Source organism: Heterodontus francisci, chromosome 2, assembly GCF_036365525.1.
Source record: "Heterodontus francisci isolate sHetFra1 chromosome 2, sHetFra1.hap1, whole genome shotgun sequence".
Lineage (NCBI taxonomy): Eukaryota > Metazoa > Chordata > Chondrichthyes > Heterodontiformes > Heterodontidae > Heterodontus > Heterodontus francisci.
Genome location: NC_090372.1, coordinates 163466667 through 163491269, shown reverse-complemented (window position 1 = coordinate 163491269; position 24603 = coordinate 163466667). Strand labels below are relative to the sequence as shown.

The following is a 24603-nucleotide window of genomic DNA, read 5'->3' as shown; positions in this document are numbered from 1 at the left end:
TGAAGGACAGGATTAATCTCCACTTGGAGAGGCAGGGATTAATCAAGGATAGTCAGCATGGCTTTGTCAGGGGGAGATCATGTCTAACAAATTTGATTGAATTTTTCGACGAGGTGACTAGGTGTGTAGATGAGGGTAAAGCAGTTGATGTAGTCTACATGGACTTCAGTAAGGCTTTTGATAAGGTCCTGCATGGGAGATTGGTCAAAAAGGTAAGAGCCCACAGGATCCAGGGCAATTTGGCAAATGGGATCCAAAATTGCCTTCGCGGCAGGAGGTAGAGGGTGATGATCAAGGGTTGTATTTGCGATTGGAAGCCTGTGACCAGTGGTGTACCACAGGGATCAGTGCTGGGACCCTTGCTGTTTGTAGTGTACGTTAATGATTTAGACATGAATATGGGAGATATGATCAGTAAGTGCGCAGATGACACGAAATCTGGTGGTGTCGTAAATAATGAGGAGGAAAGCCTTAGATTACAGGATGATATAGATGGGCTGGTAAGATGGGCAGAGCAGTGGCAATTGGAACTTAATCCTGAGAAGTGTGAGGTGATGCATTTTGGGAGGACTAACAAGGCAAGGGATAGTAGGACCCTAGGAAGTACAGAGGGTCAGAGGAACCTTGATGTACTTGTCCATAGATCTGAAGGCAGCAGTACAGGTAGATTAGGTGGTTAGGAAGGCATATGGGATACTTGCCTTTATTAGCCAAGGCATAGGAATATAAGAGCAGGGAGGTTATGATGGAGCTGTAAAAAATGCTAGTTAGGCCACAGCTAGAGTACTGTGTACACTATAGCCACACTATAAGAAGGATTTGGTTGCACTGGAGAGGATGCAGAGGCGATTCACCAGGATGTTGCCTGGGCTGGAGCAATTCAGCTATGAAGAGAGACTGAAAACGCTATGGTTGTTTTCCTTAGAGCAGAGAGGGCTGAGGAGGGACCTGATTGAGGTATACAAAATTATGAGGGGCATAGGTAGGAAGAACTTTTTTCCCTTAGCGGAGGTGTCAATAACCAGGGGGCATAGATTTAAGGTAATGGGAAGGAGCTTTAGAGGGGATTTGAGGAAATCAATTTTCACCCAGAGGGTGGTTGGAATCTGGAACACACTGCCTGAAAGGGTCTTAGAGGCAGGAACCCTCACAACATTTAAGAAGTATTTAAGTGAGCGCTTGAAACGCCATATACAAAGCTACGGGCCAAGTGCCGGAAAATGGGATTCGAATAGATAGGCTTGATGGCCGGCATGGATACGGTGGGCCGAAGGGCCTGTGTCTGTGCTGTATATCTCTATGACTCTATAAGCACGGTGGTAGTGGCACACATCATGATGGAGGGTATCGTCAATGTGAAGACGGGACTTTGTCTCCACAAGTACTGTGCGGTGGTCACTCCTACCAATACTATCATGGACAGATGCATCTGCGGCAGGCAGATTGATGAGACCGAGGTCAAGTATATTTTTCCCTCTTGTTGGTTCCCTCACCACCTGCCGCAGACCCAGTCCAGCAGCTATGTCCTCAGCCTGCTCCATCAGTAGCAGTGCTACCGAGCCACTCCTGGTGATGGACATTGATGTTCCCCACCCAGAGTACATTCTGTGCCCTTGCCACCCTTGGTGCTTCCTCCAAGTTCTGTTCAACATGGAGGAGTACTGATTCATCAGCTGAGGGGTGGGGGGGAGGGGTGCAGTCGGTGGTAATCAGCAGGAGGTTTCCTTGCCCATGTTTGATCTGATGCCATGAGACTTCATGGGGTCTCGAGTCAATGTTGAGGATTCCCAGGGCAATTCCGTCCCAACTATATACTACTGTGCTGCCACCTGTGCTGAGGCTGTCCTGCCGGTGGGATAGGACATACCCGGGGATGCGGATGGTGGTGGCTGGGACATTGTCAGGTATAATTCGGTGAGTATGACTATGTCAGGCTGTTGCTTGGCTAGTCTGTGGGACAGCTCTCCCAACTTTGGCACTAGCCCCCAGATGTTAGTAAGGAGGACTTTGCAGGATCGACAGGGTTGGGTTTGCCGTTGTTTGTTTTCAGTGCCTAGGCCGATGCCGGGTGGTCCGTACGGTTTCATTCTTTATTGACTTCGTAGCAGTTAGGTACAACTGAGTGGCTTGCTAGGCCACTTCAGAGGGTACTTAAGAGTCAACCACATTGCTGTGGGTCTGGAGTCACATGTAGGCCAGACCAGGTAAGGACAGCAGATTTCCTTCCCTAAAGGACATTAGTGAACCAGATGGGTTTTTACAACAATCGATAATGGTTTCATGGCCATCATTAGACTAGTTTTTAATTCCAGATTTTTTATTCATTGAATTCAAATTCCACCTTCTCCTGTGGTGGTATTCGAACCCATGTCCCCAGAGGAATACCCTGTGTCTCTGGGTTACTAGTCTGGTGACAATGCCACTATGCCACCACCTCCCCCAGGAACAACATTTCCACTGCCTGGACTGCTGTAGGGAGCTCTCCAGTATTCATCAAAGCATGTATCCAAGATTGCGAACATCTGCTGTGTCCTCCATAACCTAACTATCATGGGGGCACAGCCCTTGACACCAGGCCTTTGGAGGCTACCTCAGGAGAAGGATGAAAAGGAGGAGGAAGAGGAGGCATGGAGGAGGCTTCCGGGACTCCTTTACTCAGGATGGGCTGTCCATAAGCAGAGACTGAGACTTTGAATCCCCTAAGATGTCCTCTCTGCATCACAATTGCTCCACAATTTCCCATCTTTCAATCTGGGAGACTGGAGAGGCAGCAGACCTATAAAGTATCACACCAGAGAGAGGGAGCTATAAATCAAGGCTCAGGTTCAGGGCCTGCGATTACCTGGGAGAGTGGAAAGGCAGGCTGGCTGGAAGTCAGTGCTCACTGGTTTTGAAGAAAGAATGGAAAACAAAAATCTAACAGTGACATCATGGAAAAGCTGTAAGCTGATTGGTTGGTGAGTAACTGCTGTTTCGAGAGTGTCTGTAACCAGCTGGAAAATTATGAAAAAGTAGTTTTTTAACCCTCAAATAGCTACCTTATAGGTGGCAAGATTAGTATTACGAAAGTTTTAGTGTAATTTATTACTAGTTACTAATTAGAAAGTATTGCTTGGACAGAATGTGAAGCTGTGAGTTTGATGTGTGAGGGAGTTCAGTGAAGGAGGGAAGGAGGTGCTCCTTTGACTCTGTTTTCTATTTCTGCCTTTTCAGCCTCCACTATTTCGTTCTACAGCGATACAGGGGAAGAAGCTGATTGGTGAGTAACTGGTACACTATTCTACTTATTACACAAACAATAATTAGTTTGTAAAGATAAGGTATGGTAGGGCAGCTCGGCCGAGTGAAATGTGCCTCCTGTGGTATGGGGGAAGCTCGTGGATACACCATGTGTCCTTGACAAACATATCTGCAGGAAGTGTCACCGGCTGACCAAACTTGAGCTTTGGGTTTCAGAACACGAGCGATGGCTGGAGACACTGTGATGCATCCACAAGACAGAGAACTTCATGGATAGCACTTTTTGGGAGGTGGTCACACCGCTGGTTAAGAGTGTGCAGGCAGAGAGGGAATGGGTGACCACCAGGCAGTCTAAGAGAACCAGGCAGGTAATGCGGGAGTCCCCTGAGTCGATCTCACTTATCAACTAGTTTTCTATTTTGGATACTGGTGAGGGTGATAGTTCCTCAGAGGAGTGCAGCAAGAGCCAAGTCCATGGCACCACGGGTGGCTCAGCTGCACAGGACGGGAGAAGAAGAGTGGAAATGCAATAGTGATAGAGGATTCATTAGTTAGAGGAACAGACAGGCATTTCTGTGGCCACAGATGTGACACCAGGATCGTATGTTGCTTCCCTGGTGCCAGGGTCAAGGATGTCACAGATTGGCTGCAGGACATTCTTCTGGGAGACGGTGAACAGCCAGAGGTCATGGTCCACATTGGTACCAATGACATAGGTAAGAAGAGGGATGAGGTCCTGGAAGTAGAGTTTAGGGAGTTAGGAAAGAAATTAAAAATCAGGACCTCAAAAGCAGTAATCTCAAAATTACTCCCAGTGCAACGTGCTAGTGAACATAGGAATAGAAAGATTGAGCGATTGAACATCTGGCTGGAGAATTGGTGCAGGAGGGAGGGCATCAGATTTTTGAGCATTGAGACCTATTCTGAGGTAGATGGGACCTGTACAAGATCAACAGGTTGCATCTTAGAAGGACCAAGATTAACATCCTCCCAGGGAGATAAGCTAGTGCTGTTGGGGAGGGTTTAAAGTAAATTGGCAAGGGGATGGGAACCTAAGAGGGAGCTCAGATTGGAGGGAAGCAAAACTGGTCATGGGAGGTAGAAAAGTAGTAAGTGAAATTGGAAGGCAGATGAGACAAAGGCAAACATTAAATAGGATTGGAATGAGGAATAATGTTAAGACAAAGTTAAGAGCACTTTATCTGAATGCACACAGCATTCGCAACAAGATAGATGATTTAAAGGCACAAATGGAGGTAAATGGGTATGATTTTATTGCCATTACAGAGACGTTGTTACAGGGTGGCCAAGACTGGGAACTGAATATTCAAGGATATTCGTCATTTAGGAAGGATAGGCGGAGGGGAAAAGGAGGTGGAGTAGCACTGTTAATAAAGGACAAGTTCAGTACATTAGTGAGAGAGGATCTTAGCTTGAAGGAGCAAGATGCAGAATCAATTTGGGTGGAGCTAAAAAATAGCAAGGGGCAGAAAACATTGGTGGGAGTTGTTTATAGGCCACCAAACAGTAGTGGTAGTGTGGGGCATGGTATAAATCAGGAAATTAGAGCTGCATGTAGCATGGGCAATACAGTAATAACGGGCAACTTCAATTTATATATCGACTGGGTAAACCTAATTAGCACGAATGCTGTGGAGGATGAATTCCTGGAGTGAGTATGTTGAGGAACCAACTAGGGATCGAGCTATTTTAGATTTAGTATTATCGAATGAGAAAGGGCTAATTAATAACCTTGCTGTAATGGAGCCATTAGGAAATAGTGACATCAATATGATCAAATCTTACATTAAATTTGAAAGAGATATAGTTCATTCTGAAACTAGGGTCTTAAATCTGAACAAAGGAAACTATGAAGGTATGAGGGGCAAGTTGGCTATGGTGGATTGGGAAAATACATTAAAAGATTTGATGATAGACAGGCAATGGCTAGTATTTAAAGAAGTATTACATGGTTTACAACAAATGTACATTCCTCTAAGACACAATAACTCAACAGGAAAGGTGAATCAAATGTGGCTAACAATAGAAATTAAAGATTGTGTTAGTTCAAAGGAAGAGGCTTATAAGGTCGCCAGAAAAAGTGGTAAGCCTAAGGATTGGGAGTAATTTAGAAACCAGCAAACGATGACCAAGAAACAGATAAAGAAAGGGAAAAGAGAATATGAATGCAAGCTAGCGAGAAACATAAAGGCGAACTGTAAAAAGCTCTGTAGGTATGTGAAAAGGAAAAGATTAGCAAGGACAAATGTGGGTCCATTACATGCGGAGACAGGGGAATTGTAGTGGAGAGTGGGGAAATGGCAGATAGACTAAATATTCCTTTGTGCCTGTCTTCATAGAGGAAGATGGCAAAAATGTTCCAGAAATACTAGGGAACCAAGAGACTTGTAAAAATGAGGATCTGAGAGAAATTAGTATCAGTAAAGAGGTAGTACTCAAAAATTAACTGATTGAAAGTTGATACATTATCTGGACGAAATGTGCTATATCCCAGAGTATCGAAGGAGGTAGCTATAGAGCTAGTGGTTATCTTTCAAAATTCTATAGATTCTGCAACCCTTCCTGCAGAGTAGAAGGTAGAAAATGTAAACCCACGATTTAAGAAGGGAATGAGAGAGAAAAATGGAGAACTACAGAGCTGTTAGTTTGATGTCAGTAAAATCTTAGAATCTATTATAAAGGATGTGATAACTGGGCACATGGAAAATAATGATATGATTGGGCAGAGTCAATATGGATTTATGAAAGGGAAATCATGTTTGACAAACCTGTTGGAGTTTTTTGGAGGATGTTACTTGTAGCATAGATAAAGGAGAACCAGTGGATGTGGTGTATTTGGATTTTCAGAAGGCTTTTGATAAGGTCCCAAACAGGAGGTTAGTGAACAAAATTAAAACACATGGGATTGGGAGTAATATACTGCTATGGAGTGAGAATTAGTGAACAGACAGAAAGCAGGAATAAATGGGTCATTCTCATCTACTAGTGGGGTACCGCAAGGATCAGTGCTTGGGCCACAGCTGTTCACAATCTATATAAATTATTTTGATGTGGGAACCAAGTGTAATATTTCCTGATTTGCTGATGACACAGAACTAGGTGGGAATGTAAGCTGTGAGGAGGTTGCAAGGAGGCTTCAAGGGGACTTGGACAGGCTAAGTGAATGAACAAGAACATGGCAGATAGAATATCATGTGAATAAGTGTGAGGTGATCCAATTTGGTAAAAAAAAAAAGCAGAAAGGCAGAGTATTTCTTAAATGGTGAGACATTGGGAAGTATTGACCTGGGTGTCCTTGTTCATTTGTCACTAAAAGCTCTAGTATTCAGGTGCAGCAAGCAATTAGAAAGGCAAATGGAATGTTGGCCTTCAGTGCAAGGGGATTTGAGTACAGGAGTAAAGATGGCTTGCTGCAATTCGAGAGAGCCTTGGTGAGACCACACCTGGAGTATTGTGTACAGTTTTGGTCTCCTTATCTAAGGAAGGATATACTTGCCATGGAAGGAGTGCAGCGGAGGTTCACCAGACTAATCCCTGGGTTGGCGGGATTGTCTAATGAGGAGAGATTGAGGAAACTGGCCCTGTACTCTTTAGAGTTTTGAAGAATGAGTGGTGATCTCATTGAAACTTACAAAATTCTTGCAGGGTGTGACCGGGTAGATGTGAATAGGATGTTTCCTCTGGCTGGTGAGTCTTGAACCAAAGGACATAGTCTCAGAATAAGGGGCAAGCCATTTAAGACTGAGATGAGAAGGAATTTCTTTACTCAGAGGGTGGTGAATCTGTGGAATTCTTTACCCCAGAGGACTGTGGACGCTCAATCATTGAGCATTTTCAAGACCGAAATCAATAGATTTCTGGATACTAATGACATCAAGGGATATGGGGATAGTAGGGAATAATGGCATAGAGGTAGATGATTAACATGATCTGTTTGAGTGGCTTGATGGGCCGAATGGACTATTCCTGCTCCTATTTCCTATGTTCCTAAAACACATTTGATGAAACTGAACAACACTGGGGCAGTAGTGAAAGCAAAAGAAGCTGGAGTGAGACTGCTAGTGAAAATTTGCAGTGAGAGCAATCAATGAGTCACCTGGAATGAGAATCATGAAGCTGATCTTATCAACAAGTCAACATACTTACAGCTGATGGATATGAGTGAGATCAGTCATACAAAATGCCTGGATGAAAGTGATCAATCAAGACACTAGTAATGAGAACTATTGAACATGACTAATGTGTGAGTCATTCTTGTGATAAATGATGTGACAAGAAAGATTAAAGTGATTTTTCCCAGAGAGTATTTATTTTCCCAGAGAGTAGTGTTCCTCTGGAATGTGTTTCCAGCTGCTGTGGTGGATGCTGAATTTCTGCATTCCATCAAGATGGAGCTGGACCGGTTCTTGACGAGGGCAGAAATCACATCATGTAGTCGGTAAGTGGCTTTATAGATGCCACTTGGTGTATGTGATCTCCGGGACTGATTTCAATTGTGTGAAGGGGTCGGTGAGGAATTTTCCAGAGTATTTTTTCTCTTATTGATCCTAGGTTTTCTCTGCTTTTTTTTACTCATTCAGGAGATTACATGGCTGTGGAGGATGAGGGGTGGGGAGGGGTTTCTATAGTCATGATGTTCCAGCCATCATGAGGTGTGGGACAGGCTTGATGGGCTAGCTGGTTTTCTCCTGACTATCAATTTTGTATGTACGCACTTGGGTAAATCACTTGGAATCAAGTAGTTAGTGTAGAAACATCAGTGAAAAATTACAAAGAAAGTGAAACTAATGGATACAACCATCTAAGATGGAACTGGTAGCAGGTAAAGGGAGAAAGAGAATCAAAATGATATCGACTGACAATGCACTGAGAGTATTCAATGTAAGATAGATGCCAATAATTCTAATTCACAAGCAGTTAGATTGAAAAATTGTAAATAGTGATACCCATGTTTTTAGCTTAGAAAAAGCAGGGACAGGAAATAGAAACTTTACCATAAAAAACAAAATCCTGTGGCTGCTGATGAAAGGTTCAAGTGAAAAGTAATTTACTTGAAAAATTGGGCTGAATTTTATGGGCCCCCTAGGGATGGGAATGGAGGAGGGGGGCCCATAAAGTTGTGTGGGAAGGCGGGGGGTGGAGTGCCCATCACCTTACCGATGCCTTCGAGTTTAGTTCAGGGTGGGGAAGGCCACTAAAGGGCCTCTTCCCGCCTCCACTTCAATTTAATTGAAGGATGAGGGGCCCACTGCTGCGGGGGGATGCCGCCAGGTAAAACCTGCTGGCCTCCTAGTGGAGTCGGGGGTGGGGATCCCTCCTTTGGGGGCAATTCAGGGTCAAAGAACAAAGAACAAAGATAATTACAGCACAGGAACAGGCCCTTCGGCCCTCCAAGCCTGCGCCGATCCAGATCCTCTCTCTAAACATGTTGCCTATTTTCTAAGGTTCTGTATCCCTTTTCTTCCTGCCCATTCATGTATCTGTCTAGATACATCTTAAAAGACGCCATCGTGCCCGCATCTACCACCTCCGCTGGCAATGCGTTCCAGGCACCCACCACCCTCTGCGTAAAGAACTTTCCACGCATATCCCCCCTAAACTTTTCCCCTTTCACTTTGAACTCGTGTCCTCTAGTAATTGAATCCCCCACTCTGGGAAAAAGCCTCTTGCTATCCACCCTGTCTATACCTCTCATGATTTTGTACACCTCAATCAGGTCCCCCTGAATCAGGGTCACTGGAGAGGCCCCCTGGTGGCGATCGCCAACCCCCCCAAAAAACACCCACTCTACATCACCGCCCCCCCCCACCCCAGCCCGTCGCTGGGGCCTGCCTGAATGGCCCCTGCAACCCTGACCCCACTTATCTCTTCCAGGGTTTCCTCCTCTCTTCATACTGCAGGGCCTCCTGCAGTATTGGCAGTGGCCACTGCTCTGAGTGGTGCTGCCGGTACTGCAGAGCTTCTGGCTATCCAACTGGCTGGCAGCTTTTGGAGCTGGGAGCTTGTCCCTTAAAGGTACCGCATCCCCAATGGCAGGCAGTTAATAGCTATGGGGGTCCGACGGAGAGCTAAGGCAGGTCTTCTGGCCTGCCGCCAGGACACCTGTCGCCGGAATAAAATCTGGCCCACTAACTCTGTTTTTCTCTCCACAGAAAAGTTTATATGTTTCATATTTTTGGTTATAATTTCACATTTAAATAAGTCCAATATTATGGTTACAGTATTATGGCATTTTGTTCAACATAAAACTATTTTTTTCTGCCCTCATTTTACTCCCCTTTTTCCCTCCTCTAATGATAGTGCTAACTCATTCTGGGATGTTATTTAGTGGAACTAACAGCCAAAGAATCATAGATTTATACAGCACAGAAACAGTCCCTTTGGCCCATTGTGTCTGTGCTGGCCATCAAGCACCTAACTATTCTAGTCCCATTTTCCAGCACTTGGCCCATAGCCTTGTATGTTATGGCATTTCAAGTGGTCCTTGCCCCAAATCTTTATTCTCCAGGTGTGAGTCTAGAGTTAACACCAGAAGGCTATTCACAATTGACCCCAGCCCTGCTCTGATCTAACAGTTTTGTTCAAACACTTTCCAACGAAGGTCAATGGATAATGATTAGGAGCATGACATTTGATGTATATTCCTCCTTCTAGCCCAGGGATATTGAGGCCAATGGCAGCCTCACATTACTGCCCCAGTTGAGAACAACACAGCCTAGGAATTAAATCTGGATACAACAGCAAATGATTGATGTATTTTTGCTTAGAAGCTCAATTAAAAAAAAAATACAAGCTTGTGCTAAATTAGTTGAGGAACACTACAAATGGTATCAAATCCCCATGTCTAGGAAATGGAAAATTAACCATTGCTTTGTATTGATGTCTGGAAAGTGTCTATGTGCAGATGTTGAATGAGGATAGGATAAGGCTTGACTGTACAAACCCCTACCATTGGTCAGAAAGCCTGTCTACACCCTCTTGAGCTCACACATGCAGAATGGGCCAGAGGCAGACAAGTGCCCCTGAAACTGTACTCGATTCCTGGCATGTATCAATGCCTTCAGAGGAGGGAAACAGAGGAAGGTGGGGAAAAAAATGGCAAAATAGAAATATACATAACATCTGCAGCAGGAACTGAAATTATATTCTGCACTCTACAAGATGGGACCTCCTCTTTTGTGGCTTGAGTTGAAATGCAGTTTCAAATTAGGATATGAACTCAAGATAGTGGAATGTGAAAACCTAAATATTTAGAGTTGAGGCATTCTGCAAGAGAACTGGAATGGTCATACAAAACCTCTTTATGATTTCCATTTCACCTCTCCCTGCATCAGTGCATAATTTAGCATAAAGCTGCTACTTAGTGTAGGAACTTCCTTGTGTGTTTCCATAAGACACACCTTTTCTACTATCATTTCTCTTTCATCTCTATCATGAACTCTGGGTGAAGGTAAGCATACCAGCTGGAACTGGGGATCTGCTCTGTCCATCCGATAATGAGAGGTGCAATCGATTTTGGTGGTCAAGCGTTAATTTCCTTGATTAGGTCCACTGCTGACACCAATTATTCTGCTTTTTGGAAGTTTGCCGATTGGGTCTGCCATCACTTAAAGTCAGCCCGCAGCTCTTAAAGGAGAGGTGCACGTTTTAAAACTGATTCGTGGATAACAAATAACTGGGGCAGCATCCAACATGATCTAATCAAATTCCAATTCTTCGATGAATGTCCTTGCACAGCAAATGAGAAGTAGGATCCTCCCTCCTTCAGTTGCCTTGAAAAATTAGCCAGCAACAGTGGAGAGAGGTAGCTGGGCAGGCCAATGAGAGAAGAAAGAAAGACTTGCATTTGTATAGTGCTTGTATACCGGCATGTAAATAGTAAGCGGGTAGTAAGAGGTGGGCTGGGGCCAATAGAGGTGCAGGGTAATGCTAGAATACTTAATGAGTACTTGGTATCAGGGTTTACTAAGAAAGACGATTCTGACAAAATATTGGGAGAAATGAGAGGTGATACATTTTTCCAAAAGGGAGATGAAGAAGCGACATAGTCTAAATGGTGTAATTCTAAAGAGTGTCCAGGGACAGAGAGACCTGGGGAGGTTCATGTATATCAATCTTTAGAAGGTGGCAGGACATATTGAGAGAGTAGTTAGCAAAGCATAAGGGATCTTGGGTTCATAAATATAGGGGTATTGAGTACAAAAGTGTGGAAATTATGTTGAACCTTTAAAAAGCTCTGGTAAGGCCCCAGCTAGAGTATTGCATCCAGTTCTGGTCACCACATCTTAGGAAAGATGTGAAGATCCTTGAGAGGGGGCAGAGGAGATTTACCAGAATGGTTCCAGGGAGGAGGGTTTTAATTGTAGGGTTAGACTGGAGAAGCTGGGGTTGTTCTCCTTACAGCTAAGGAGCTTGAGGGAAGATTTAATAGAGATGTACAAGATTATGACAGGCATAAATAATTTAGACAAGGAAAAACTGCACTCATTAACTAATGGTACAAGGACTAGGGGCACAGATTTAAGATTTTGGGCAAGAGATGTAGAGGAGATGTGAGGAAGAACGTTTTTATGCAGAGAGTGGTAATGACCTGGAACTCGCTGCCTAGGAGGGTGGTGGAACTGGGGATGATGAATGATTCAAAAGAAATTGGATGAGCACTTAAGGGAAATAAACTTACAGGGCTATGGGGACAGAGCCGGTCAATGGGACTAGTTGGATTGCTCCACAGAGAGCTGATATGGACTCAATGAGCCTTCTGTGCTGTTATGATTCTATGGGCCAGTTATATTCCAGTGACAGGGGCCCCTTCAGCTGGCTGGAAGGCGGGGCGGACCCTGCCCCAGCCCTCACTCGGACCCCCATTGCTATCTCATGGCATGTAAACAGTAAGAGGATAGTAAGAGGTGGGCTGGGACTGGATAGAGCTGAAGGGTAAAGCTAGAATACTTAATGAGCACTTGGCATTGGGGTTTACTAAGGAAGACGATGCTGAAAGAATATCGGGAGAAGTGGAGATGGTAGTGAAAATGGATGGGGTGAAAATTGATAGGCAGAATGTACTGGAAAGGCTGTTTTTTTTTTATTCATTCATAGGGTGTGGGTAACACTGGCTATGCCAGCATTTATTGCCCATCCCTAATTGCCCTTAAGAAGATGGTGGTGAGCTGTCTTCTTGAACCGTTGCAGTCCATGTGAGGTAGGTACACCCACAGTGCTGTAAGGAAGGGAGTTCCAAGATTTTGACCCAGCGACAGTGAAGGAACGGCGATATAGTTCCAAGTCAGGATGGTGTGTGACTTGGAGGGGAGCTTGCAGGTGGTGATGTTCTCATGCATCTGCTGCTCTTGTCCTTCGAGGTGGTAGAGGTCGCAGGTTTGGAAGGTGCTGTCTAAGGAGCCTTGGTGCGTTGCTGCAGTGCATCTTGTTATGCTTAAGAATAGATAAGTCGATGCATTCCAGGTTGACAAAGGAATTGGTAGTGGAGACAGTGGAAAAACTTGCCATAATCTTCCAATCTTCCCTAGACACAGGGGAGGTGCCAGAGTATTGGAGAGTAGCAAATGTGCCCCCCACATTCAAGAAAGAGTGTAAGGACAGTCCTACCAACTACAGGCCAGTTAGTTTAGCATCAGTGGTGGGAAAGATTTTAGAAATAATAAACAGGCAATTTGCCTTTTGTTGGGGGCACCGTCCCTTTACAGGATGAGCTCACACTTCCAGACCTGCCAGCCAATCGAAAGGCCGGCAGTGCCAAAGACGTTGAAGAGCCTGCGACAGGTAAATGGGGTCGGTGGCAGGCCCCTCTGTCCTCCACAATATTGAAGTAGAGTTGGGAAGTGGCCCTTAATTGGCCACTTAAGGGCCTCAATTTGTCTGGGGTGGGGATGGTGGAGGACAGCCTTCCTGCCCAGGTCAAGTGGCAGGGGGCCCAAGCAACGTTGGGAATGGCACCCCTTGCCACTTCAGTTGCCGCTTGCATCCATTTCCATCTCCAAATCCTGCTTTCTGACTCTATGCCTATGTGCAGGATTTAATCTTACCCTTGGAGATGGGAACTGAGGTGGGAGGCAAACAAAATGGCAAGGGTTGCAGTTCACAACGTTGTCCGGGACCTCTGCCATTTTTCTGGGGCGGGAAGGGCCAGGGGCAACCTTCCCACCGCAACCTATTGAGGCACTTAAGTGGCCAATTAAGGGCCTCTTCCTGCCTCCACTCCAATATTGCGGAGGATGGAGGGGCCTGCTGACTCGTGGAGATGCCTCCTGGTGGCTTCCTAGCAGGTTTGTAGGGGGGCCCTTGTTGAGGACAATCCATGGCCCCGGAAGGCATCCCCGGCAGTGAGGCCACCTCCCTCCCGAGAAGACCTCCCACCCTCACTAACCACCGCACCCCTCCCCCCCCCCGCCCCAACTCACTGGACAGGGCCTGCTAGAATGACCCTGGCAACCCGAACCCCTACCCCACTTACCTATCCTGGTGACGCTGCCAGTACTGCAGAGCTGCCAGCCTTCCAATTGCGCAGCAGTTCGGGGGGAGGCCGGAGCTTATTCCTTCAAGAGTAGTTAATTGTCTGTCTGTCCCGAGATAGCAATGGGGGGGGTGGGTTCGACAGAGGGCGGAGGCGGGGTCTCCCACTGCCTACTGTCCCACTGCCAGGGTGCTCCTCACTGGAATAAAATCCAGCCCTATGACTCTAAGTGCTAGTATGTTGTGCAGGCCCTTTACACTCTCGGAATGGTGAAGGTTCCTACAAGCATACCTCTTTCTATCTGGTCTCCCTGCAGCTACATCCCTGTTCCTTTTTCCTCTAAACAGATTGCAATTCCCAGAAGAAGCCAAAAAGAACTCTTTGAACTACCATCAAAAATCTCCAAAACCTTCTGCAACATTTTAAATGAAAGCAAGTGAACATTTCTTTAAATATGCTTTCTATAGTTGCATGTCAGGAGCTGCATGTAATACATCTAATCACAAATGTGCTAGAAAATGAACAAAAGTTCACCAACAACTTCAGAGTGGTGCAGTGACTTTAAACAATAAAATCAGAAATGACTGCCATGACAAAATGTCTTTAAAAGTGTGCTGTTTAGTTCTTAGTTCTGTATATTTATTATCTGTTAACTTTAGAAAGGTGCTGTTGCTATTGGAAACACCTAAATTTCATACATTCGAAGAGTGAACAATACTGGGTCTTTAAATATTACTTAGATACATAATTGTACTAAGCAAGAGATTCAGGACAACGAATGCTGATTTTTTTTTTCCTCCCCAAGCTGTGAGTTTTATTCATGCAGTGATGGCAAATTTACAATTAATGACTAAAGTGAAGCAATAAAGACTTTTAAGTTCAAATTCAAACCTGCTTGACTAAATATATTGTCATTGTGTACTTTTTTCTCTAAATTTTACTACTATTTTTTCAAATGATCTGATACAGCTGTACTATGTAGCTCTTCAAATAAATCCAGAAAGCTATAAAACCTAAAAGCTTTTTCTTCATAAAGAGAAAAACAGCATTCTCATTTTGCAAGCTTCATAAATTTAACTACGTTTAATCTTCACTCGAGTCGGTGGATTCTTTGGCTATTTGCACTTCATACTCGTGTGAAGTTTCACTGAGTACCTGCAAATGGGAAAAACAAAAAGAAATATATGCATTTTATTATAATTTCATTAAAACTATGTTATAATAATTCATTTAAAATTGTTCCTTTTACAGAATCAGTGTAAGACACTAACTAACCTCTCCATCTTTTATCTCAATCGTTTTCAAGGACAGAGTTCTTTTGGGGGAACGAATTTCAGGTTGTTTGTCCAGCTCGAATTCTACTTCTGTATGATAAGGAAGATTATGAAATAGTGTCTTAATGAGAAATGCCTATATCTGGATTGGACTTTTCATTAAATTCTTCTTCACTGAACTGTTTAACCATTTCTGTCACTATAACCTCTCAACTGGATTGGATGGATGAGCAGATTGTAGCCATTTAAAAATTATGTTTAATGAGGAAAAGTCCTTGGAAAGTGGACGAACAAATGATTTTCAAATGAATACATTGTACATGTAGTGCTACCAAGAAATCAAATATAAAAGGAATAAGACTCCTAAAAATAATTTCAATAATGTATGGAACACAATCTGTAATCATTATCAGATCTATGAGTGTAATATTTAGTGTTCTTCAGAAAAATCCCAATGCTGCTGTCATAATATTATTTGTTCCTTTTGTCATGAAAACCTTATATGCTAAATGGGAAATATTAATTTTATCGGTTGGAACCTTGCATTTGACTTTTAATAGAAAAATCCTACAAGTTAACTTTTTAAAAAACTGGCAGCCAAGATGGCCACTGCTGTTTACATTTGAAACACCAGAAGATGATTAAACTGGAGACGAAAAGTCTCACCAAGCCTAGCCAGAACAATGGCTTGCTCCCAATGATTGAATTGCCTCGAATGGCTTTATCAACACGGTCAAGGTCATCTACACCCATTGAGTTTGAAAGAACTAACCCCCTCCAGGTGTGACTGGACATCTTGAGGTGTGTAGCATCTTGAATCTCAGAGAAGATTCCAGAAAAAAACTCATTAAAAACAAAGGGGTTTGATAGAGCCATGTGACTACCTGCAGAGCTCTGGAGAAACTGTAAGCTTTGTCACTCAGACAGCAGAGTAGTAACTGAAAAGCCATCAATGAAGCAGGCTCTCCCTCTATCCCCAGAAAACATCGAGAAGATCCAACTGCGATTGGGAAACCCTACCCCCACCCCACCCAAACCCAGGCCTACAGACTGCTACAGCCAGCAACCAGGGGACAAGAATCAACCCCCCCTCCTCCCCACCCCCACTTCGGCCTTCAGGAGGCCCTAAGCAAAGCAAGCCAACCACCGTGCATATGGCCCAGTAAGGACTTCAGGACTACAATTTCAGCTGAGAACTATTGAACTCACATTACTGTATTTAAGTTCTATTTATTCCAGACTTTAATCCAACCACCAAATCTGTTTCCCTCTGTAATCTATTTGTGTGTGTGTGACTCTTGTGTGAATGTGTGCGTGAATCTTTAGGGTATTTTTAGTGTTTTAAGCCAAGTTAGAATGTTAAGTGCAATAAACTTAACTCTTTCTTGTTTAAACTCAAGAAAACCTGTCTGATTGGTTCTTTTGCAATTACATTAGAGGAACAGGAGCAAGCGGTCACTGAGGTGGTTAGCTTATACCCTGTTGCGGTCAAACAAGAGAAGGGATGGAACACTTAGGTGAATGAACAATTTTAAGATTCACAGGAATACAAATAATATAGGACGAATACTTAGGTCTTTATTGTAAATTAGACTGGAACATAGATGCACACAACTAATCCAGGAGCAGGCCTTATTCTATCAGTCTACACCCACAGCTGTCTGGTCATGTGTGATGTGACATCACTTCCATTGGTGACTCTCCACTCACAGTCTTAAAGCAATCACACAACAATGAATGAGTATTTAGTCATGTACACTGGAACTACTGGCATAGTTCTAAACAATATTTATTTTAATTAATATAGCACTAGCTTTATGTATGCCTACAAAATATAACATTCTAAGAACAGTTTGCCAAATGTGAACATTTCCTTGTTCAAACTTTATGAATACAATGAATGACCTACCTTCCAGGTTCAGAGGGGTAGGAGTTGGAGACATGAAATGCCTGCAAAATAAAGAATTTGGTTAACATAGCAATTTTGCACCTTTTGCCTTATATCCTTAATTTTTCATGCCAACATATGTAATGGCATTCCATTGTAATTCACAGTGTGAAGTGTGATGGAGTCCCCGAGCTGAACTTAGTGAACCAGTCGAGGGTCCCAGCAGCGGACCCGGAATAGGGTGCTGTTGCCACTTGTCAGGTGTGCAACTGGCCCACTGCGATCACACGACAGATAGCCAATTGTCATAGAAATATAGAAATATAGAACATAATGTAGGCATGGGGGTCATCGAATGATGCGATGGGGGAGAGTGGCGAAGCGCCGATAGTGTCGCCAACGGAGACAAGGCGGTTGCTGGCGCCATGTTTAAAGTGCTGCCAGCCCTGTTTAAACTGTTGCTTCACGGACTGACTTTGCTGCTGATTTGCCTTTGATGCTGCTGACTACATGCCCCCCCACCCCTGCCAACCCAGCCTGGAGTCCCTGTGCTGCTGAACTGCTGACCAAGAATTCAAAATGGCAAGAGCTGTCCAGAAGCAAAGAGAGAGACCATGTCAGGCAGAAGATACCAGGTGGCCTCACAGTTTAACGTGGTCTCCCTGGAGATTCTCCTCTAGGATGCAAGGGAAAGGAGGGAGGTCCTCCTTCCAAGGGATGGTAAGAAGAGGTCCCACCTGACCAAGCAAGCCTGGATGGAGATCGCAGATGAGGTCAGCAGCTGTGGGACCACACAACACAAGTGGATCCAGTGCAGAAAGAGAGTCAATGACCTACTTCTTTGTGCCAAGGTGAGTACTCCATATCTCTCTCGTCTTTGGGGCTTGATTGTGGCTACATGGGAGGCAGTGCGACATGAGGAGGGAGTTGCCACAAATGCGGTGGCAAGGGTTGCGGGGGGTGGGTAGGCATCACCACATCTTGGCAGATGCATTGATGCATTTCAGCGACAGGCCACCTTCTTTCACAGTTCAGTGCAATGACGTCCCCGGAGAGTCGACTTGGGGAGGAGCCATGTAGGAAACCCCAGCAGAGACAAGAGGCTTCTCATCCTGAAAAGTGTTACTACGTCCCTCTTCCACTTGCAGGAAAAATGGGTCCATAATGCCAGGGAGGCCTCAAGGACTGGTGGAAGAATAGCCGTTCTTCAACCTCCATCCACAGCTAAGGACGGCCACTCAATAGTGGATATTAAGATTGGAGTCTCTGCACGAGAGAGTGAGAATTGTCTTCGACATCCAACATACTTCTGGAGATCCACATCACATTTGGTTAGCAAGACAAGATCTGCACAACCAACCACACAGATAATTGTGCTCTTTCATGCAGGTTATCATTCCGAAGGAGGCTCCAGCTGAAGCGGAACAGCCATCAACATCTGAGGAGTACTCAGAGGATGCATCATCCCATGACTCTCCTGCACCTTCCACCAGCGCAAATACTTTCACCTCGGTAGGTTTGCTCTCGGCCTTATAATTTGGCTCACAAGCAGATGAGAGCATCACACATGCACCCTAGCAACTGGTTGAGGATGAGACAGCCGAGGTCACTGACAGTCAGAGGACTGTGGGTGGCCAGGTCCATGCTGAGCTCCAGGCTGATGACAAGCCTCTGGGGTTGACAGCACAAGACATACTGGACTTGCAGAGAGAGGTAAGGCAACATCTGGCAGAGCTTCCAGAGGCTCTGCACAGCCATGAGTCCAGGCATGCCATGAGTGCTGCTATGTCTCAGGCTTGCGAGCATGTGGCTTCTTTCATCGAGAGGTTGGTGACCCTCATGGAGAGCCAGATCCTGCAGATGCATGCAGACCTGCAAACCATCACCTTAGCCATGAGCTCAATGCAGCTGTAGCAAGATGAGAGAAGGATGAGGCCACTGGAGTCCTCTCCAGCTCCCTGCCTTTCTTTGGTCAGGAGGGAGGTTCAAGTGAGCCCTGAAAGGGAGAAGGAGAGACTGACCGCCACATCTGGGGGCCCCCCTCAGGGCATTCTGAGTGTGAACAGCAGCTCCTCTGCCAGTGAGCCCAGCTCCAGTAGCTGCGACGCCGGAGGAGAATCCTGCATTGTGCAGGAAACCCTCAGGCGGCCGGGAACCTCCAGGCCTCACAGTCACAGGACAGCTGCCAAAGTCATCACAGGCCAAGTGGCAGCATGACCAGCAGCCTGCCTCTACCTCCGCTGTTTTTGCAGGAATTATATCTCATAGAAGCACTTGGAAATGTATCAAGAAAACTACTTAGAGACACTTGGGGTTTCATGGGTGTTTGACATTTGACATTTGTTCTGTCTTCTAATGTTTTCTCGTTATTGAAGTTAACTTTCATTGTGGAAAATGCTTATTCTTTCATGCCTTAATTGTGAGATGCTGACTTCACCTTTCTCCCTTATTGGGCTGCCAGTTTAGGCACGTCCCTCCTTTAGTAAGTGTCTCACATGGGCCACAGCACATGGTTAAGTGAGGCGCTGTGCACAGAACCCAAATAGAAAGGAGGTGACATACTAAATGCATTGAGGTGAGTCTTTATTGATTTCACTCTGAGAGGCCATCATGATGGCTGGAAGCGGGTACGTATGAGATTGTCGCTTGCCTCCTTGACCGATTGCTCAATGTGCCTGGTCTCTGGTACAAGGGCTTCAACATACAGTGATGCCTGTTCATCACCCTTCTCGTATCCTCCCCGTCAGTTGAAGAGTGGTGGTCAATAATGTTCTTGTCATACAAGGCCTCCCCCCTCTGCTAGGTTATGCGAGACACTCGCTGGAGCATACGGTAGCATTGTGCTGTGTTCTTAAGTCTTCATTAAATGATAACTGCAGGCTTTATATTTGGATACAGCATTAACACTATTTATTATCTTAACTATCTACATTGCGTGATCTCAGGTCCTCGTCTTTTTCTCACCGGTGTGTGTGTACTGTTTGCAAAACATGTGTTGAGTATCTCAAAATGGTGTCTCCTCCTTATATGTGTATGATGATGTCATCAGTTGCATCAGTGGCCTGGTCTCTTAAAGGTGAAGTCACCACTACTCCACGTTGCATATACTGCAGGACTCCACCAGATCGATCCAGGCAATAGAATCTCATCTTCAGCAGCCCAATGGCCTGCTCATTGGTCACTCAGGTGGAGCCGCAGCAAAAGTTGTAACTCTCCTCTGCTGCAGTGCGAGGGTGCCTGACAGGCATCAGTAACCATGTCTTCAATGGATAACTCTTGTTCCCAAGAATCCATCCCTGAAGGCAAATGTGGGGGCCAGAAAAGCTGCGGCACCTGGGACTGAAGTATGTAGGCATCATGGCTGCTGCCCGGAATGTGGGCAGACACCTGAAGGAAATGCTTTTGGTGGTCGCAGACCAGTTGAATATTGATGAAATGGTAGTCTTTCCTGGTGATGGAGGTGACTGACTGGTCTGTTGGAACCTTGATGGCCACATGCGTACAATCTATCACACCTTGCACCTGGGAAAACCAGCGATGGCCCCAAATCCGATTGCCCCTTCAGCCTGGCTGTCTGGTCGCACACATAGTTGCCAGCCCTCTTGAACAAGGCATTGGTGAACTCCTTGATGCAGCAGTGAGCTGCTGCCTGGGAGACCTCACACATGTCCTCATGCATCCTTGGGATGATCCAGACATGCAGAAGTTAAGTGCTATGGTGATCTTCAAGGCCCAGTGGCGCAGTGGTTAGCACCGCAGCCTCACAGCTCCAGGGACCCGGGTTCGATTCTGGGTACTGCCTGTGCGGAGTTTGCAAGTTCTCCCTGTGTCTGCGTGGGTTTCCTCCGGGTGCTCCAGTTTCCTCCCACATGCCAAAGACTTGCAGGTTGATTGGTTAATTCGCCATTATAAATTGCCCCTAGTATAGGTAGGTGGTTGGGAAATATATAGGGACAGGTGGGGATGTGGTAGGAATATGGGATTAGTGTAGGATTAGTATAAATGGGTGGTTGATGGTCGGCACAGACTCGGTGGGCCGAAGGGCCTGTTTCAGTGCTGTATCTCTAAACTAAGCCACAGGCATAGGATTACCAGCAAATTTCATAGGTCACAACTCATCCTGCAGCAGGGTGCATAAGTTGGTGATGACCTCTCTGGAAATCTGTAGTCTTCGCTGACAATGCCACTCGGCCCTTTGGAGGTAGGTGATTTGAGTCCGACACTTTCTGGCACAGGTGGGCCCTTCTTGGCATAGCCAGCTGCTGCTGCTCTTGTTGTGGACCTTCACAGGCCGATGCAGCTGCCTCCTGACCCTCCATCGGAGGCACTGCATCATGTCATGGGGTCCAAAAAGACAAGGTGTATGAGACCCATGCCAGGTAATTTATTTATTTTATTAGATACAGCACTGAAACAGGCCCTTCGTCCCACTGAGTCTGTGCCAATCAACAACCACCCATTTATACTAATCTTACATTATTCCCTACCACATCCCCACCATTCTCCTGCCACCTACCTGCACTAGGGGCAATTTACAATGGTCAATTTAACTATCAATCTGCAAGTCTTTGGCTGTGGGAGGAAACCAGAGCACCCGGTGGAAACCCACGCAGTCACAGGGAGAACTTGCAAACTCTGCACAGGCAGTACCCAGAACTGAACCCAGGTCGGTGGAGCTGTGGTGCTAATCACTGTGCTGCCCTATAATCATTAGACTTCCAGAGCACTGTCCTTGCAGAAATGAAGTTACCTTGGCAGCTTTGCCTTTGTTGCACCTCTCAGCTGTCTCACTAATAGCTCTCAGTGCCCACCCTTGCTGATAGACAACTCTCACACCTAGCCACAGATTCAATTTGGGATTACACCAGCAGTCTGCGAGGGAGGCACAAGCTGCCAACAGAGCTCCGAGAGGTGAAGCACTATGAGCAGGCGGTAGTCTGTTGGGAACAGTGAGTAACTGTACAAAAGACCAATGGGTCTGTAGCAAAGGGGTGTGATCAGTCGAATTGGATCGGGCCATTAAAGAAAAAGGCCGAAGAAAGAAGCCATTCCTCAGGCTAGTGCTGGTTGATTCAAAGCAGACATAAAAGAAAGGCTGAAAAAAAAAAGTAATCATGGCCATTACAGCTTTTTGGGGCATCGTGGTGCCATTAGTGCGAAAAAACCGCTTTGTGGGCAGGGCCTGAAGAGGAGCAACAGCTATAAAATTCAGAAACAGTGAGTGGCAAGTAAAGGCACTGCAGGCAGCCAGATATGCAGCATATTGCAACCTTCCAGTGGAGGAAAGCAGGAAAGGTTCTTCCTGCCTAGGGAATCACAGAAAATCCTGGGAACGTCAGCAAGATGCCAGTAAAATTCCTTGTGTATGATTTGGAAAGCAGCAGATATTCTTACCGAATTCAGATTTTTTAAACAAAGTGTAGAGCTGTGGTTCCATGATTTGGCTGTATCAGAAGCAGATAAGCAAGCAGTCAGACTTAAGATAGCTATTGGAAACAAAGGGCTTCATAGGCTGGATACCTCAGGCTTATGGAAAGACAATTAGAAAAACCCTAAGAAAAAATGGACCACACTAAATTCACCACATGTGAAAGTCAATTTCAGGATACCTCGGTTGGAATTTATGCCATATAGGCAGCAACTAAAAAAAAAAAGAGTCAATTAACCAATTTGTCTGTTGCTGCAGGGACAAAGGCAGGGTCTGTGACTTCTCTGAAGCTGAGTTATCTGAAAGCCTTGTAGAGTTGGTAATAGCATTGACACCCTTTGAAACTTTTCAAAAGGACCTCCTAGAAAAGCCAAAAGGTCCTGACATTAAAGCTTTATTAAAAGACGAGCATAAATATGAAGTTATGGGCTTGGTTTTGTTCTCAGCCCGACGTCAGGTTTTGTGGTGGGGTGGGCGCGGAGAATCGGAGCAGCAGCAGCAGCTGCCTGATGCTGGGATTATTGGACCTGATCTTCCCGGCGGCAGCGGCAAGGCTCCCTAGTGGCACCTCTGCTGCTCTGTGTTGGGACCCTACTTCACATATTTAAAATACTTCTTTGCATAAATTTAAATTTAATTCCCTGCAATCTTACCTTCAGTTTCCAATCTTGAGCTCGTCGTGCAGCACTCACACGGTTTCACTTTCCCATCCAGGGGAAGAGGGTGCCAAGGTGGGAAAGGGGTCAACTCTGCATTATGTAGAACTGTTTGCAGGGCTGGCAGCCTTTTAAAAATGGTGCCAGCACCTGCTCCTGCATCAGGTGATGCAGTGAACGTTGTTGCCAATGCCGCCCCCACCACGTGATGGGTGGGGTGAGGGGGTGGCGGCGGCCGTCAATATGTTAAGTAGCCGCCGGGGTCCCATGTGGGGCGGCTGCCATTTTCTGCATCCAGCCGTATCTTTGCAGCCTGAAAGTTTGCAAGCATTCGGTGCAGCTCCAACTATTGGCACAGTAGTCAAGATAGCGAAACCGAACAAGCCGTGTGGAAGAATCCACCAAGAAGGTGTCCAGCATACCAGGATCACTGTAAGGCGTGTGGTATTAAAGGGTATTGGGTACACCAATGTAAGAAACCCAGTTCAGAAGCTGTTGCAAGAGGCTGGATTTTATGGGCCCCCGAGGCAGGGCTGGAGGTGAAGGGGCACAGAGAATCGTGACAGGTGGTGGAGGGCCTGTCAGCTCCCCGTTGCCAAGCGATCTGACTGAGGGCAGGATAGTCCTATGACGACATTCCAGCCCAGCGGCCAATTGAGGCCCATAAGAGCCTCTTCCTACCACCCCTGGGATCTTACCAGTGGTAGGAGGTGCCTTTGCCATGCAAACGGCCTCACTAAATTCAGCCCCTCATGTGCAGACTGCGTTTTATACAGCTGATCTGTTGAATGGACTGTTAGGTGCTATGACTTTGGATTCAAAGCTTGTTTTTTTTCCTGAAACAACCATTTGCTAGAAATGAAACTGAAAGCTCCAGAGAGTTCTGGAAAGACAAAGTCTTCTGATCAGAGACATGTGACTAGAACTCAGGTTTCAGTTTAGAAGAATAATCTGTGATGGGTGGAAGCAAAACAGTCAGCTGTTGTTTTAAAGAGATAAGCTGGGAGCTGTTGGTTGTTTTAAAAAGACTGGCTGCAAGCACAGCAGCCTAGACTCTGAGGGCTGACCATTGGAGGATATGGCTTACGGCAGCAGTCTTCAGTGGCTTAAAGAGTTATCAGTGGAACCATGCCATCATGACAGTTGTGGGAGAGGCCAAGATTGCTTAAGAGCTGACAAGACTGAACGGTTGAAGGAAAGGTCACATTGCTCACCATCAATGGGACATCATACTTCTGTACCTGCATTCTAGAGGACAGGACATGGAAAACTACCTGTAGTAGTTCCCGATTTTGATGTATTTTGGGAATGTTCAGCACCAGCTTGCTCAGAGGATATGTTAGGACTATCTTTGTTGCATCTGATAATTAATGTATAACCTTTAAGATATACATGCCAACTGTGATTTAACTGTCAGTTCATGTTTAATTTATGTGATTTTGGTTTGAGTGTTAAAGTAAAAATGTATAAAAAAGTGAAAACTTGTCCATTTGGTTTTTGTTTCCTAAATTGGGGTCAGTTGGTGGATTTGGTTCTTTTGGGTTATTGGTGATCTCCACAGGGATCGTAACAGAAGTGTTTTGGCATATCTTGATTTCATAAGACACTCGATAAATCCAAGCAAT

At 45.4% G+C, this 24603-nt stretch overlaps 1 protein-coding gene and 1 long non-coding RNA gene across 2 annotated transcripts in view; one reads left to right on the top strand and one right to left on the bottom strand.

Moving 5' to 3' along the window:
* Nucleotides 1-2862: 2862 nt before the first annotated feature.
* LOC137348126 (uncharacterized) lies at nucleotides 2863-14147 on the top strand. Its single transcript, XR_010969077.1, has 3 exons — nucleotides 2863-2957; nucleotides 3214-3259; nucleotides 14080-14147. It is a non-coding gene; the product is annotated as an uncharacterized lncRNA (long non-coding RNA).
* Nucleotides 14148-14517: 370 nt separating this feature from the next.
* The window catches only part of LOC137348120 (type III intermediate filament-like), a 44427-nt gene continuing 34341 nt past the window's right edge, over nucleotides 14518-24603 (bottom strand). The window contains exons 7-9 of the mRNA XM_068013354.1: nucleotides 16916-16956; nucleotides 15008-15096; nucleotides 14518-14887 (exon numbers count right to left, since the gene is read on the bottom strand). Of these exons, the coding sequence (XP_067869455.1) occupies nucleotides 14816-14887; nucleotides 15008-15096; nucleotides 16916-16956 (202 nt within the window). The 3' untranslated portion in view covers nucleotides 14518-14815. The remainder of the gene's footprint in view (nucleotides 14888-15007; nucleotides 15097-16915; nucleotides 16957-24603) is intronic.